Source organism: Stegodyphus dumicola, chromosome 4 (genome assembly GCF_044657685.1).
Source record: "Stegodyphus dumicola isolate Sdum_Otavi_A_Nest chromosome 4, ASM4465768v1".
NCBI classification, from domain to species: Eukaryota; Metazoa; Arthropoda; class Arachnida; order Araneae; family Eresidae; genus Stegodyphus; species Stegodyphus dumicola.
Genome location: NC_140771.1, coordinates 176,774,382 through 176,791,401, shown reverse-complemented (window position 1 = coordinate 176,791,401; position 17,020 = coordinate 176,774,382). Strand labels below are relative to the sequence as shown.

The window sequence follows — 17,020 nt, the reverse complement described above, 5'->3', positions numbered from 1 at the left end:
TATATTCGAAGATCTGCGGCATGATTTACTTACTCTAAAGGGATGATGTTATAGCTCAGAATTTTATTCTTTGGAATAAAAATATTTCGCTCGAAAAGAAGAAGCAAACATAGGCTTCAAAAGAAACCGTTTTATACTTTCATTCTACTGCAGTTTTATTTTTTTCATAAACTTGAAATATATCTGAAGACTTAAGACGCTACTTGATGAAATTTTGCAAAAGGATGGTGATTAAACAGTCTGCGTTTAATGCCTTGATGAAAACTACCAAACTTTTAACATTATTACAATAAATTACCTTATTACATTTTTGCATTATTTAAGCACGTGTTTGAGAAAAGTATGGTTGTTAGAGTGTTTTACAGAAATCATTGCCATTATTTTACCAAATGCGATACTCCATTTTAACTAACCATTCCATTAGGAACTTCAAAATTCGAGAGAAAAGTTATTTTTAACAAGTTATCTTCTGTACATTTAGTTGCTTCCAATTCTTTTGCAGTTAAAATAACGATATAATAAGAGTTTGCATAAAAAATTACCATTTTTATGGCTTTTTTAGAAATAATTTTGCCTAATAATGAATGGTGACATTTTGATGAAGTAAAAAAGCAGTTTTCTTTCCTTTTATATGTTACTTCAGAAATATTTTTATTGATAAAAAACGAAGATGACAGATTGCTAAAAGAAAAAAGCAATATTTTTGGGGATGGGTGCTTTAAACTTTTTAAATCAGTGATTATGTAAATTAAACATACTGATCTTACTAACTCTTAAAAGAGTGTTTTTTCTTTTATTTTTTACGCAAGTAGATTTTTGGCTCAGCTTTCTTTTTCGGCCATACAGTGCGCAGCAGAATTCATAGAGTATTAATAAAATCTTACTTAAATAAAAAAATTCTCTACATTTATTATTAAAAAGTAGTTGTGTGCTAGGAAATCATTAATAACTATATTAATATCATTAATTTATCAGCGTTTGACTACAACCTTTGCCAAATGTCGGCCACACTGTACTGTGCATTCTTCCAAATGGCATTCTAAGGTGGCTGTTTCCACTGCAATTTATCATTACAGATAGTAGTAAAGGCATTTACCGATGATAAACGTGGTTATGGACTCCTGTCGTTCTCAAAAGACAAGACAAACGAACACACAACCAGCTTAAGCATGGATTTTTTTTTTACAGCAGACAATTCTGCAGAAATCAATTTCTCTGTTGATTGCTCCGTAGTCCAATCTAGCATATGCTGATTTTTTTCTCATGAGATATTGCGAGAAATATTTGAAATGCTCAATAGCATCTGCTCAATTCAGTGCCCCAATGTTAGACACAAAGAGCCGCATCAGCACTGCAGTCTCCATTATTCATAGCGACATATGAGACGATTAAATGGCAGATTTCTGCACTCTTTGCAAAAATGTGTGGTGCAACAAAAGGACAACCATCATATCCAAACACTTATTGCTAATTTTCATTCCTGTAACTAATATTTAACTGAGAAATTAATAAATAAAAATTAGTTGTTGCCTTACGGTATGATGTTATTAATATGCATTCAAATTTGGCACAACCTATTTTCTAAAAGTAATCGATTAAATTTCAGTAAGAACTAATTTCATACTATTTGAAAAGTAGGTATAGATATATTCGGAAAGTAAGTACAACCAAAAAAATTGTATGGTTCTTAAATTCATAGGAACAGACTGCAACTTTTTATTGGTGGTTGACTTTTCAGTACAGTAGTCTAAGTAGTACATTTGAGTATATAAGTAATCAGATATTGGAGAAATAACAGCTGGTACGTGGATGAAAATAAAAAGAGAAACTTTGACTAATACCGTTTGTAAATTTATTACAGAAATTGCTTACCTGATCTCCTTGCTAAATGATTCTGTGCTGACTGGAGACTCGCCCCATTTTCCAGACTACCCCAATGCCCGTTTTCCATATATGAATGGTAGGGGCTGAAACCGTTGCTTCTTTGAAAATAGGATCCACCATCTCGACTCGGACCTCCAACTGAGCCAGACAAAGAAGGGGCCTGTGAAAAAATTCATCTTTTGTTATAGATTTTTAAATGCTTACTCTGCTGAAGATGAAACAAATGAAAGAAAGTAAAATGGCATATTGATCAAAATGAATATACATTTTTAAATCCTACTTAAAATGCTTTAGGTTATACCTCCTATCAAGGTCGTATAACATGCCGTATAACATTGTCCTAATTAATAGCATAAAATAAATGTCGATCAATTTTGCATAGTCGAGACCCAACGCATGTTGTGCAACACACACTAGGGCAGAGGATTTCACAATACGTTATGATCAACATATATTTAGAAATACATCCTAGTATAATAAGCACTGGTTGTTTCAACATTCTTGTGATTTAAAAAATTCAAGTATTTTTTATAAACGCGTTTTGAAAATGGAAAAATATGGAATCCAAAAAGTAATATTCAATAAGAAATTAAAAACTTTATTTAGAATATTTTTCAGAAAAAAAAAATGTTGGATGCTTAAAGTTGAAAATATAGAACGGGCTATCATGAATACTATGACACTCATGATAAGAAGAAGCTGAATCAAACGTTGTTTACGGTGATACAAATATTTAAAAGCTATCAATAATATTAAGATGATTAAAAGTACGAAAATATATACCCATTTAAGAATTTGAAGTCACATACAGTAAAAAGACAATAACATTTTCTAGGTTACATAAAAACTTGAAAATATTACGCGAAGAAAAATTAATTCAGATTTTCAGATTGATTGCAAGCAAAATCTAGAAATAGAGATGGCTACATGGGATCAACGTGTAATGATTCTTAGAAACGTTTTCCTACTTACAGATGCCACACAAAAAAATCATCCAAATAGTTAACGGTCAAAATGGATATTTCTGTTGAGATACTGGAAATTTTTCGAGAATGGATTACTTCCCAAATTACAATACTTCTCGAATACATACGATTACAATAATACCCGAAATTTTTCGCGTTTATAATACTTCCTTTACGTCATCCAAAAAAGTAAAAAAGGTAAACGTTATAGAAGAGGAAAAATATTGAATCTCTGACAGCACGTGGGCAACTTAGTAATCAAAACAATATAAAACTACGTTGCACGCTAAACATCCGCCGATTACATTTATCAGTTGTGGTGACTAATCTAATTGTGGCAGCTAACTGTGGCGGCCCCTTTAACTAGAAAGCACATTAATTTAATTAAATGCATATATTCTGAGGAATTAGTTTCTGGTTTTGGACAACTTTGGGCAAATTAGTGTGGGATATTGCGACAAATTACTATCCTCTCCTAAGCTTCTTGATAAGTAGTAAACTAAGCATTCCGTTTTAAAAAATACCATTGCAACTTAGGAATCCTGTAGTTAGATTTCGACAATAAATACACAGAAGTATAGTTTAGAAATGGAAACTTGTTGCTTTTTTCATGATTCTTAGTATATTTTTAGAATGCACTGTAAATATTCAAATAAATGCATACCAGTAATAATGTTAACCTCACCTTCATTAATTTTTTTATTTATTTTTTTAAGCCCAAAAGGGCTATTAGTCTGACATTCTAGTCATTCTACTTTCATTCATTCTAGTCTGTTGCCATTCGTCAAAATGTAAGAAATCTTTCAAATTTAGTCTGCTCGGTATTGATGAACAACTAAGCTACATGTACCTAAACGCTTAAAAGTGACTTATGAGATAAAAAAAATTTCCTTATCTGATAATATGAAAATTTAAAATGAATATTTGTCTTCCTTTACATTTTCAGGCACATCGTCGAATTCTTTTTCATTTATCTTCACGATCACTGTTATTCTTATCCGTAAATAAATAATCATCTTCCGTTCTATCTAGATTGTTAGATACATTGTTAGATATGCTGCACTATGTTTTTTCAATGACTTTTAAAGTGTATCATCTTTAATTTCACTCCATGCTTTTATTATTTTTTACCACTATTTCTAGACTGGCATGATGCATTTGGCCTTCTTTTCAACCCTTGTTCCTTCGTTCCCTTCGATTTTCAGTTCCAAATCACGCTTTCAAGTGACTGCAGAAAGAGAAAACTTCTAATTGCTAATTCCCCAAATTCATTCCGGTCGGAAGAGCATTGTTACCTCAATTAATGTCCCCCTTTTCTCGAAACACTAGAATAACATTCTTGTGCACACCTGCTTTAAACAAAACTCATCCTTTTTGCAGAATTATTTATCCCGCAAGCATTTATCCCACACACATATTGTTCTCCTTACCGCTCTGTCAATTCAGTATACCTTTGTTCGAAAGCCTGTGAAAAATCTTCGAATGAATGACTTCAAAAGATAAGAGCATCGCACGTGCATCTTTACATTTTCTTCGCAAAGAAAAGGGTGCGTGTTATATGGCGAATATACCTAAAAACTAAAAAAATATAGTTTGAAATAGGTGCGCATTGTAGGCCAAAACATACGATAATTGATATGAAATATTTTTATAAACCTACGTTATATATATTTTTTTCCACTTTTCAAATGCATTTTTTCACTTTAACTCATTGTTTCACCTTTCATTCGAGTCTGTTGCCATTAGGAAAAACTTAGCATATTATTTTTTCATATTTAGTTTGTCTGTTATTAATTAACAAACTAAGCTCTTTAAAAGCAATAGCTGCAGTTTTAAGAATATTATTTTTCCCTTTTTAATCTGTTTGATTGGAATAAAAGTGCATTTAGTTCGTGATATATGTCATTAAAAACATTAACTATTTTTACAGAATCGCAGTACATATTTATTCACTTTTTAAATGTATAGAAGATGTATAATGTTCCCATGTTAGTCTAAATGCATATTTACCTAATATTCCACCTGGACCATGTTTATGGACAGTCTCTACTGTTAAACCGTATTATACTTTAAAAGAACCCTTTTGGGCAACCGTTAAAATCTGAAGTCTTTCAAATTTTTTTCTTTTATAATTCGTTATTTTTTTCAGAATTTGCTTTTCATATTGTGATTCTGCTTGTCGTACTGGTTTCATGTTGTTTCAGCTACTTTTCGATTTCAAGAGAGTTTCCTGCTTTATTTTGCACATTTTAAGAGCTACTCTGATATGGGTCTCTTTTCATCGCAAGAAATTGTTCTGCCAATGCACCCTTTATCTTACACGTAACCAAAAGAATTTAGCCCAAACTTTGCAAGATAAAAAAACTTTCATCATTCGTTTAGTTTTATTTTTCAATAGTTTTCGCACATTTTCATACTAATTCCGACGTACTTAGAATATTTAAGTAACTAAAATGCGCGAGAGTATTATTTATTTGAAAGAAAAGATGCCTATGTGAGAACTTTCTAAGGAAAACTGGTTTATATTTAGGTTACGCATAAAGAAAACCACGAAAACTTCCATTCAGGCAGCTCGTTCGCCGTATGAACCAAATTCATAATTGTAAGACTCAGTCTCTGATGGATACTACTAATTCCGATATCTTTACATAAGGATTTTTGTTCATGACGTCTATACGTACGAACGTATGCATGTATCTCGCATAACTCAAAATCGAGTTACCGCAGAACATTGAACTTTTGTATATGGGACTGCTATAATATATGCTTTTTTCGTTGCAATAGGAAGCACCAAGCATATTTATATATGTATATATATATCCTGCAGTTATAGCGCAGGACGGATTTAAAAAATTATGTTTTTAATTTTTAGAATATATTTGTTTATATATATATATATATAGAGAGAGAGAGAGAGAGAGAGATTTATATTATAGACAATAAGTAAGAAATTTAGGACTAAATTCAAAGACAAGAAAGAAGTGAAATTAAATTCCAGTAAAATCTAAAATTGCCAGTAAGTACGTAAAAAATATCATATTTCAGCACCATACTGAGAGAAAATAATATTCGTATAATTTTGTTTCAAAGTAAAAATTTCTGATACTGTGATATGTCCACTCTGTTAGCAGCTCGATGAGCTCAGTTTTTTTATTCTTATATGTTGGAAAATTGCGCATTTTTGGCTTTAGTGATTGAATTATATTGTTTTTATCTTCCGGTTAAGTTGTTTATGCCTTTAGTTAATATGCATGCAATAGTTGTAGAATTATCAACAATTTAAAAATTTAAGTGACGCCAGGTCTAATGAGGCTGCCTGCTATTTGTTTAAATTCGAAACTCTTAGTGGAATAGTGAACTCAGTTGGTGCGCCAACTTCAGTGTCTTTTTACACAGCAGGACCAAAAGTTAACTTTTAATTTTGTGCACCGGAAAATTTTTCTACCTGCTTGTTGGCCGAACTGCTTTTTTTGCGCATAAACTTCTAATTTTATTTGTAAGTTTTTTTAATTGTTTTTAACAGCATATCGTCGTTTAGGTTTATTTTACAAATTTTAGTGAAGGTATAACGCTTTATAGCTTTTACGAATTTTTGCCTTACCGCGAAATGAGAACACGAGAAATATATTTTTAATGAAATTCGTGGAAATAAGTTTAAACGAAGTGCAGCAAAAAAGTGTATAATTTGGTAAGCCTTACAAGGAAGTCATGTGGTGTGGATATTTGAATTTTTCTTCAAGCATTTAAATTTTTTAAAAAATTGGCACATTAATGAACCAAGGTGCTGAATATTAGACAGATTAATTCGCTAATAAATTTTAGTTTTGGTTGAACAAAAATGAATTCATGTGCATTCTGTAAGAAAGGAGTATTCTTAGAATGTTCTTTTTCTGTTTTCGCAGTCATAGTTCTTTTCTTAAAAATATTCAATTCCAATCCTGAAAATGAAATTTTAATTGATTATAATTGCCATTTTTCCTCTATATTTCTCTTTAGAATTCAATAGCAGTCGATTATAATTTTTTTTGGATTTCATTTTCCTTTACAGCACGCTTACTTTATACATATACATTTCTTGTACTCGTCACTTTCCACTTTTATTATCTCTGAGAACACATCACTATCGAAATCCAGAAAATGATTCTTAGTGACACTATGATTATTTTTAGTAAGCATTGTTGTGTCACTACGCTTCACAAAAATCCCATTGTTTAAAGATAGATTAACAATTATCTCATGTCCTAGTCTAAAAATAAACGTCGTAAGTCAAAATTAAGTGGGTTACTAACTGGAAACCTTAATTAAAAAGTAGTTATAGGAAATGTTTATGAATGAACGCTTATTCACTATTTGATCAAGTGTATGGCAAACAGATATTTGGGACTTGTAAAGGAAAGAAAGGTTAATCCAAACGAGTTATATTTTCGTTTTTCCGACTGAAAAACTATCTTAAGAGATTATCGGATTTAATTTTTAAATTATTCCACTGTTATTCAGAATAATGGGAGGGAGCATTTTTCTTATCTATAATTAACTAATTCAAATCCTATTTTGGTTTCAAATCGTTTACATTAATTACATTAAAGGTGTGAATATTTATATAAACTATTTGTAAAAATAGTATAAATACTTTATTATTGACGTTCATGCATTATATATTATTAAAACGCTCGTTTTTTATTTACCTATGTTTTTGTACTGATAAGCAGTAAACTGTTATAAAATGAAAGAAAAAAAGAAATAAAATTATTTATTTGCTGATATTTGTGAAAATTTTATCAGACAACTACATGAAAACTATCTAAAATTGTTTGTAAACCACTCACTTGTTGAGCTGAAAGTAGTGCTTTGTTATAATTTAAAAGATAAATCTTATGCTCAGAGAAAGACAGAAAATGTCAGCACTTGGCGATAAAGATGAATGGTTAATACTATAGTACACTAACGATATATAATGTGAAAAGAAACAACAATTATAGGCATCTGTAAATGTCAGAATTGATTTTCCCAATAGAATAAAATTTATGACGCTAAGAAATTACTTAAAAGACATTTTTGAGCTTCAAAGAATTTTAAAAGCTTTCCTTTGAACTTTATCCAGGCTTATGACTGGCAAATCAGATGGAAATGAATTCCGCAAGCCTTCTACAGCTTACCTTATTATTAAACATTACCTTATCATTAATGTAATAATGAAATGTATTTTTGTGATTTTCTTTAAATGTAATGTAAATATGAGTCTAATTTCGCTAGAAAATTCTCCACTAAAGCATGCCTTTGTCAGTCAACCCTCATATGCTTTGCCATATTCAATTAAATAAGCAAACAAAATCTCCTTATTCTTAAGATGATTAAGTAATTAATTTCATGTTCGATGATACGAAGCGTTTTAAAAACTGAGATTACATTCATAAACAATTACAGTGCTAATTAGTGTTGTTCAACTGGAATAGGATCAGATTATTCATTTATAGCAGCGTTTCCTAAGCTTTTCAGCCTCGTGACCTACTTGTATGTGTTGCTCAGGAAAAAGGAAAGGATATTCCGTATTACATTAATCCCAAACGAAATTAATGTAATAATGAAATGTTAATGAAAAATACATATAATTAATAAAATCATCTGATAATTATAATTTAATTCCCAATTCTACGTCGTTACGTACTATCAATAATCCAAAACATTGCATACTAATATTATTAAATTGTTTAATAATGCGTAAATGAAAAAGAGCGCTTCAAAACGTTTCGCGGCCTATATAATTTGTTTCTATTTTGGTACCATGTACATCCATGTATACATTTTGGTAACTACTGACTTGAGTAAAAACAGATGAGAGCTCTGTCTGTAACTGCATTTTAGTCTTTACTCTTGATGTATTGATATTAAAACGAGACCTAAAAAAATTTCTTTTTTATTATAACTCTTATAACCTATAACATATCCTTTTACTTTCCTCTTCGTAATTAACGTCATTCTAAGCGTCTTGACTATATGTGCGACGACACCCTGTCTATCATCTGTTGCCTTAAGATGCGCTAAGCTTCTAAAAATATGGGGTGCAAATTATAGAATACAGAGCCCATTTCATTTATGATGGATTAATGATAAATGTATGCTAACCTTGAATAAAAAAGAAAAAACTGAATTTGCTCATGTCTGCAATTCTCACCTTCTTTAGGAATCTATTTACGCCGCCCAACTATTTCCAAGTTATTACATAATAACTTTGGAGTGACGTCGGGGTAACATTTTGTTGTTGTATATAGATATATATATATAACAACAAATTTTCAAGTATTTTTACTTTACTAATATTTGAGATTACAATTCTCTTTCTCGTCCTTGAAGATAACTTTTTTATTAATAAATGTTTATATATATATATATATATATATATATATATATATATATATATATATATATATATAATAATAACAAGCTCATAATAAATCTCTATAAACTGCGTTAATATTAAAATTTACGATCTGAAAAATCTGGCAACCAATAGAGCAATTCAAATCAAAACCGATTTATTCTTAATTTAATATTCGAAATATAACTATATAGTAATATTCGAAACATTCCTTCTCCGTTTCTATAGCTTGTTAGCATGTTTCTAGGCATCTTTATTCATGAAAATAAACTAAGCATACATGGGCAATTATTTAAAATCAGCTCATGTCTTCCTCCAGCTTAGAAGATACAGGGTGGTCATACATAACTTCCCCATATATGAATTCCTACAGAAAAATCGCTCAACTATTCGAAATGAAATTTGTAATATTTTTATATGAAATAATGCATATTGAATTTAAAAGAATACTCTCACGGTTAGGCTTACATTGAAAAAGTTCCGAAATTTTCGAATGGCATCAGCCGCCTTTTTGCTGTGCATCCTGATCAGCTCATCGGAAAACCATAAACGGCGTTTGAACGATACATATATGAAGAAAATTGCCGGAGTAAAATATTTGCAAAAACAGCGTTGAAAAAGAGTAATGACAACAAAAGCAGACGAGAGAAAAAATTTTTACTGGAATCACAAGTTTTTAACTTGCCCATAATCGCAGATGATAAAGCATTGCACGTGGGATATTGTTTACAACAATGACAAAGGTAATATCTCAGGAAGAATGTGTATAACTTCACGTTTTATGAGATTTTCCATTTCTGACAAATCTAGTGGATCTGATGTGCACACCTTAGATTTCAAATAATCCCAGATCTAGAAGCTCATCGGAATATCGCTGTGGGTGGCCACGAAACTGCAAAATTACGAAGATGTCTCTCTCCTGATTTCGAGGTTATCTGAAATCTAAATCTAAACTGCAAGTGTGAAATCCTTGTTAGAATTAAAAGATGCCTTAAAAATGTGAAGCTGTATAGATTCCGCCTGTTGTTTGACGTGAGCAAATTGAAAACTTGTGATTACAATAACAGTACCTTTTCCACATCTCTTTTGTGTTGCCATTGATCCTTTACAATTCTCTTTTTATAAATGGTTTACTCCAATTTTCTTCATACGTGTGTCATTCAGTCGCCATTTATGACCATCAGTGGCTAATCTATTTGCGCAGGAAAACGTGGGTGCTGCCATTCGGAAATTCCGAAATGTTTTCAGTGTAACGTAACCATGAGATCTCTGTTGCTTCAAATCATCAGCGCATATCTTTATATAGTAATATCTCAAATTGAATTTGCGGTAATATTACTTTGAACAGCTAGTCCGCTAGGAGTTCATATGTCATGGAAGTTTCTTCAAGACCACCCTTTAGTGTGTCTGTGTCAAGGAATTGTTTTCTGAAGAATAAAATCTGTTAAATAGGACACTGCAGCTACTACCATCTTTATGCACCGTCATTCGGTCCTTAACTTCTGCATCATCAGTATCATTATTACATATATTTATGTGCTCTTCATACAAATTTATGATGCGGTGACGCATCATCAATAAGATTATTACATATATTTGTGTTTGTAATACAAATCTATGAAGCGGTGATAAAGATGCGCGCTGTCAGAGGTTGTGCGTAAAGATGTAGCTGCAATCGTGGTCTTTTAAGACTATTGTTTCTTGAGAAAATATTCTTGAAGCATTACACGCACTGAAGATTTTATATATTCACAGAATTATATCTATTGCAATAAAAACGAAGCAGTACAGATTTCAATGTGATGCAATATTAGAAAAATTAAAATTACGGTTCTTCTAAAAATCTATTGTTTGGTAAAGATTATAGTTCTTTAGCGTTATATGAGAATTATATGACAAAAATTAATTTGAAGTGATTCAGTTCACAGAGAGATCTGTTATAAGCATGTTAACGTTTTTTTGACAGAAGCGGAAAATAACTTAGGTAAGTGATTTAGAAGGCTATTACAAATTCAAGATAAGATATTTTTGTCATGTCCTTTTTATCCTGATTATATACTGAAGAGCCCGCCTACTCAATAACGCGTTGCCGGACCTTTAGCCTGCAAAACAACTCGTTTCGGCATGCATGCCACCAGTTCTTGGTAGATGACTGGAAACAGGTTGTACCAAATGTCTAAGCAGCAATCACGCAAATTCGAGATATTCGGACATCGGGGTGTTTGAGATCTGAGCTGCCGGTCCATGACATCCCAAATGTGTTCTGTCGGTTTAAGGTCCGGTGAGTTAAATGGCCAGAACTGGAAATCAACCTTATGATCCTCGAGCCTTTCCAGCATAATTCGACCCTTGTGACATGGGGTGTTGTCGTGTTGGAAGATTCAATTTCAGTTAGGAAGACGGACGCTATGTAAAGGTGCAACTGATCAGCAGCTTTCATGGTCTGTTCTACCACAACTAAGGTTCCCAGAGGAGTCTATGAGAATGTCCTCCAAAGCACAATACCGACACTACCAGCCTCTGTATCACCTGCTGTACAGGGAGTGAGCAAGTGTTCTCTTGGAAGACGGCGCACCTTGACACGATCATCGACGTTATGAACGAGAAACCGTTACTTATCCGACCAAGCAACTGTCTTCCACTTATCCGTGGTTCAACTCCATGTTCCCGGGCCCACTCTAGGCGTAGTTGACAATGATGGTTGGTGAACTAAACTGTGTGTCCCGAAGCACTTGCACTTCGACCTGCACTGTATTGCGCTGTCAGCTGAGGCACTCTCTGGAGTCGAATTTCCTGTATCAAGCGGGACAAACTCCGATGTCCTTTTTCTTTGATGACGCATAGATGTCCAACAACTTGGCGTCTGCTACTGATTTCACCGTTATTTATCCAATTCGCACAAATACTAACAGTTACAGATCGTCAACAATCTACCAGTTATACAGTTTTGGAGATACTCATTCCGAGTCTTTGGGCCATTACAATTAGCTCTCTGTCAGATTCGTTTAGATGAGCAGCCTTCCCAATCACTCGCAAAAGTAAGTCCAAGAATGATTCTTTATCTTCTCTAGCAGTCGTTAAATACTATTTCCACTTAATCACGTGCCCTCTACGTCATCCAGATGAGTTTCATTGAAAAATGTGAGGATGGTCATAATGTTTTGGCTAGTCACTGTATGTATATATATATATAGAGAGAGAGAGAGACGCACATGTATGAATATGTTACGTCTAAAAAATAGTTGTATCCAGCATCAATATACTTAACTTATAAAAAGTAATTGTTGGCATCAAAAAGGTGAACAGTAACATCTCTAGGTATGTTCTAGTGACTAAAATCGTTCTTAAAATAAGGAACATTTTTCTAGAAAGGATGTAGTTGGAGTTGATTCTAAAATGTTATTCTTGATTTTCTATGGAGTCATTTTATAATATTTTAATATTTGATCAATTTTATAGAGATAAGTTTTTGCTTTGTTTTAATAACATTTTGTTAGCATTCTTTTAATAGCTTTCGTTTTATATTTATACTATTCTATTTAAAAATTTTACTGGTCAGATTTAAAACTGTCCAAATAGGTTACTATCTCTTTAATTGCAGTTATATGTTGCTGGGTTTGTTAATACGCATGTGTCACTATGCTATAGCTTTGTCCGTTTTTCCGAAGAATTTGAAATAAGTAGTTGTAGTATAGAGTAGAAAAAAAATTATGCAGTTTTTAGCTGAATTTAATGTGTGGCAAGTATGCTTCCATTATTATCTGTAATAACAATACAACACATAACAATATGTTATCCAGAGCTAATACAGACTTAAAAATTCAATTTTTTAAGCCAATTTATTAACATAAACAACAATTTTTAAGCGAGTGTGATCGTCGTCGTTGGTAACTTTCAACGAATATTCTTAATTTAAAAAATATTTTAAAATATAATGCATATCACAACATTGAAACATTTCTTAATTCAGGCAATTAAAACAGAAAATGACACATAGAATATATGTCTAACTTTTCTTTCGAATTTCATCTGAATATGTATCAAAGTTTTAAATTTGAAAGAACTTTTAAATTTTAAACTAAGTGATTTTTTAGATTTTTGACAAGGTTTACATGAATTAGCTGATAAAGTGTATGCTTATTCTAAAAGTTCTCATTTTAAACTAACGAATTTTGAGTAAATATGTTTATTTTAAAAGTAATCATTTATAGTTATCAGTTTTACAAAAGGAATTTTTAAACTTTTGCTTCATAATTTGTTTTAAGGAACTCTGTAAATAATAACTGTTACCAAGTAGCTGTTAGTTATTAAATGGTTAAGTTACTGAATTTAGAATTTGCCAGTCATTCACATCTTATTCATAACTGACACTTGTTACGTATGAAACGATTCTAAGACACATTAAAGAGAGACTGGTACAAAGGTAAATGATTGGGAGTTGATAAATTAAACGCTAAATACATTTACACACACACTTACTGGAAAAAAAAAAAAAGACTCACATTTAATCTACATAATTAACGAAGGAATTATAAGGCTCAAGTTCATTTTTTTTTTTTTTTAAGCCCAAAAGAGGCTATTAGTCTCGAAATAGAATTTTGCGTCAAATCACTGTACATGGCGTCCTCTTACTTTTCATTTAAGTTTTGTTGCCGTTCGGCAAAATGCAAAATATTTATCTTTCAACTTATTTTGAATCTATCTGTTGTGGATTAACAAACTGAGCTATTTGAAAGCAATTGATGCAGTTTTTAACAATATTCCTTTCTTACTTTTTAATCGGATTGATTTAAATAACAAAAATGCGTTTAATTCATGATCTATCCAAATACTAAATGAGCAATGCCCTCGCTAAGACTCGAACCACTGACCCCTCGAATACGTGCCGAGCGTACTGGCCATTACACCACGAAGGCTTGCTAAGAAATGAGCAATGGCATGCATGGCGAGGGCATATCCAAATATCCATTATTTTCCTAGCATGAAAATTATGTGTTTTTTATATTTATTTCCTATTTTGTAAAATTTTAATGAATTTTCGATTAACAAAACTTAAAATAAGGAAAAGCTCTGAAAGAGAGCAGTGACAACATTGTACGAAATAAAACATTTTATCTCCAGCTCGCGAGATTGTCTATCGAAAGTTCTAAAGATATGCTGTTTTTAAACATTTTGTGATTTTGTTGTTGAATCGAATTTTATGTGGCGTAAGTGAGAGGAGCATAATATTTAATAAATAAAGTTAGCACACAAAACGTTAATAACAAAAACACACACAAAAAAAAACAAGGTTTGTAAGCAATCTTATTAACAAAACTGAACGTTGATACGATGAACTGAGAAGAGACTGAAAAAAATAGAAAAATGAAGTGCTACATTGAGAATTCTAAATATATTGTTACGAATTTTGTATTTAGATAGCTAACGTTAGGAGAATTCTAATTAAAATTGTTGTATTTCCCCGTGCAAAGCAGTGCGAGACAAATTTTAAGTAAAAGCTGTAAGGATCTTAAGTTTTACTAACGTTTATTTTATTTTAAATCTTTACTATCACTTCTTATTTTCTACTTCCGGCCAGAATTATAAGCGTTAAAGTATTTATGCAAAGTTTGTCTGGCGAACGCCAAGTATTTAAGTTGTGGCTTTTTGCCAAGCGAGAGAGAGGAAGCAGTTAGTCGAAGCAGGCCGCTTACCTTAGAAGTTTACTCAGTTGCTAGTTGCCTTCCAGGCCAGAGGTTTTAATCCTCTTGATAATTTTTAAACGTATTGTAGTGTTCACAGTTCTCTGTACTACATACGGCTTCCTGTTAATATAAGGCCAATCTTCCACGTTTATTATTTTAAAGTTAAATTAGAGTTTAGTTTTATTTTTATACTTTTACGTTTTGACCCCAAGTAGCGGGTCTGTGTATTTCCGAAGTACGGAAGTTATTGTAAATAGAGAAAAATAAAGGGTTTTGTATACCCTTCTTGTGTATCCTGTCTACTTCCCACAATTGTTGAACATAGCTTTAGTAAGCTCTCTGTTCCGAGTCAGGTCCTTGCATGTTCCCGAAGAAGGTTAGACGGAACATTGAACCTGATAAAACTATACCGGAAAAGTAAGAATAAAGGGGCACATGCATTTAACATTGAGTAAATAGATATCTCAGATAATTTATACTGAAATTGAATAAATGCGATTGATCACTATGTTAGCTGTAACTGTAATTCTCTCCTCTTATTGCTTTCCAGTCATTTCTAGAAACAGAAAGTACTAGAAATATCTCGCGACCGGTTGAAAGTTATGAAAGGCCGGAGAGAGAGAGTCTGAGTTCAATTACTTAGTTACTGTGTTGCGAGTTGTTTAGTTCCTCGGGAACTGAGATGTGTGAATTAGCTTTCTCTTTAGATACCCTTTGCGCTGCATTGTATTTTAACATTTTTAGTAGTTTGAAGTAGTATAACTACTGATTATACTGCGTGATATAGTGAACACTTGTACGAATACCTTTGAGCATTCTGATATATTTCTTTCGAGTCCAGCATTCTGATATATTTCTTTTGATAAGATTAAATTTTATTAACCTACTACCGGATTTGTACATTCAATCTATTACGAACCCGTACGAACGCAGCAATATACTGCTACGCTGCCTTTAAAGATTTTGTGATATTTCGATTGAATTGTCTATGACGCAAGTGCGAAGGAAACGGAAATAGAGCTAAACATATAGACAATAATAGAGCTAAAAAGGCAAAAACGAAAATGGGCTAGCAGGAGCGAGTGCAACAGCAACTTGGTAGACTGCGAGCTCAGCGAGAATCGCAAAAAACTTTAGCAAACACTTCTGGGTGGAGGGGGGAAGGAGGAAAAAAAAGGGAAAAAAAGAAAATCAGAAAATTTTCAGATTTTTTTTTTTTTTACTTTATTTTCCATGCAAAAAATCCAAAACCAATTGTAAACCTAATATGCCTTGATAGTTTACGATATCAATTTATAACAACTCATGCTTCTCAGAAGTTGTTTCGCTCGTTGTACGCAAGCAGCCATTCGTAACATACAAAATGTACATAATTGATGCACCAAATATATTCTGCTTCCCTTCTTTCAACATATTTCGGAAAAGTTTAATAAGCGAAGACGTTTCACTGAATGCATATCAACAAGGACCGGGGGACTTACATGCTCAAAAGACCAAAACTCAGTAAATGATACCTAGAAGAATTTGAAATAAACACGGGCCCATTTGAGGTTTGTTAAAAAAAAAAGAAAGTGAAATCTCGCCCAAGGCTAAACGTACATCAACTGCTACTGTGGTTGTAACAAATCAAAAATGATGCATTAGAAGCGGATAGAGCCTAAGACGTAGTAACCATGGAATATTATAAAAACGATACTTCTGGTTACGTTTGTCTTTCTCTTTATCAACTTATAAAATCTCCACGGAAGCCAGTAACCTCAGCTTTCTGTCATTGACCAATTCAACGAGGTACAAAAGCCAACGTTGACAGATGCTTTTGCAACAAAACTTCCGGCACACAACCTAGTGATAATATCTAATGTCACATGCACGTCACTTCACCGAATAGATCTTCATTAAGAACATTTCACGAGTGTCATGAGTTTGACACAAGACAAGAAAGAAAAAAGTAGAAATTTAATATGTCAGTGAAGTGGAGTACTCACATCGTGTTTCTTACAAAGGCTTTACAGCAGATTTTGTTAGGAAATGTTGAACACGTAAAAGTTTTTTATAGCGATTGTAAGAATCATAATCTGTTCAGGCGTTGACATATCCACTTTCACGAAAAT

At 32.2% G+C, this 17,020-nt stretch overlaps 1 protein-coding gene across 2 annotated transcripts in view; it reads right to left on the bottom strand.

Moving 5' to 3' along the window:
- The window catches only part of LOC118200527 (transcription factor GATA-4-like), a 229,421-nt gene that overhangs the window by 37,838 nt on the left and 174,563 nt on the right, over nt 1-17,020 (bottom strand). For both annotated transcript variants that reach the window (XM_085815805.1, XM_085815806.1), the window contains one exon: nt 1,873-2,044. In XM_085815805.1, coding sequence (XP_085671931.1) covers nt 1,873-2,044 — 172 coding nt within the window. The remainder of the gene's footprint in view (nt 1-1,872; nt 2,045-17,020) is intronic.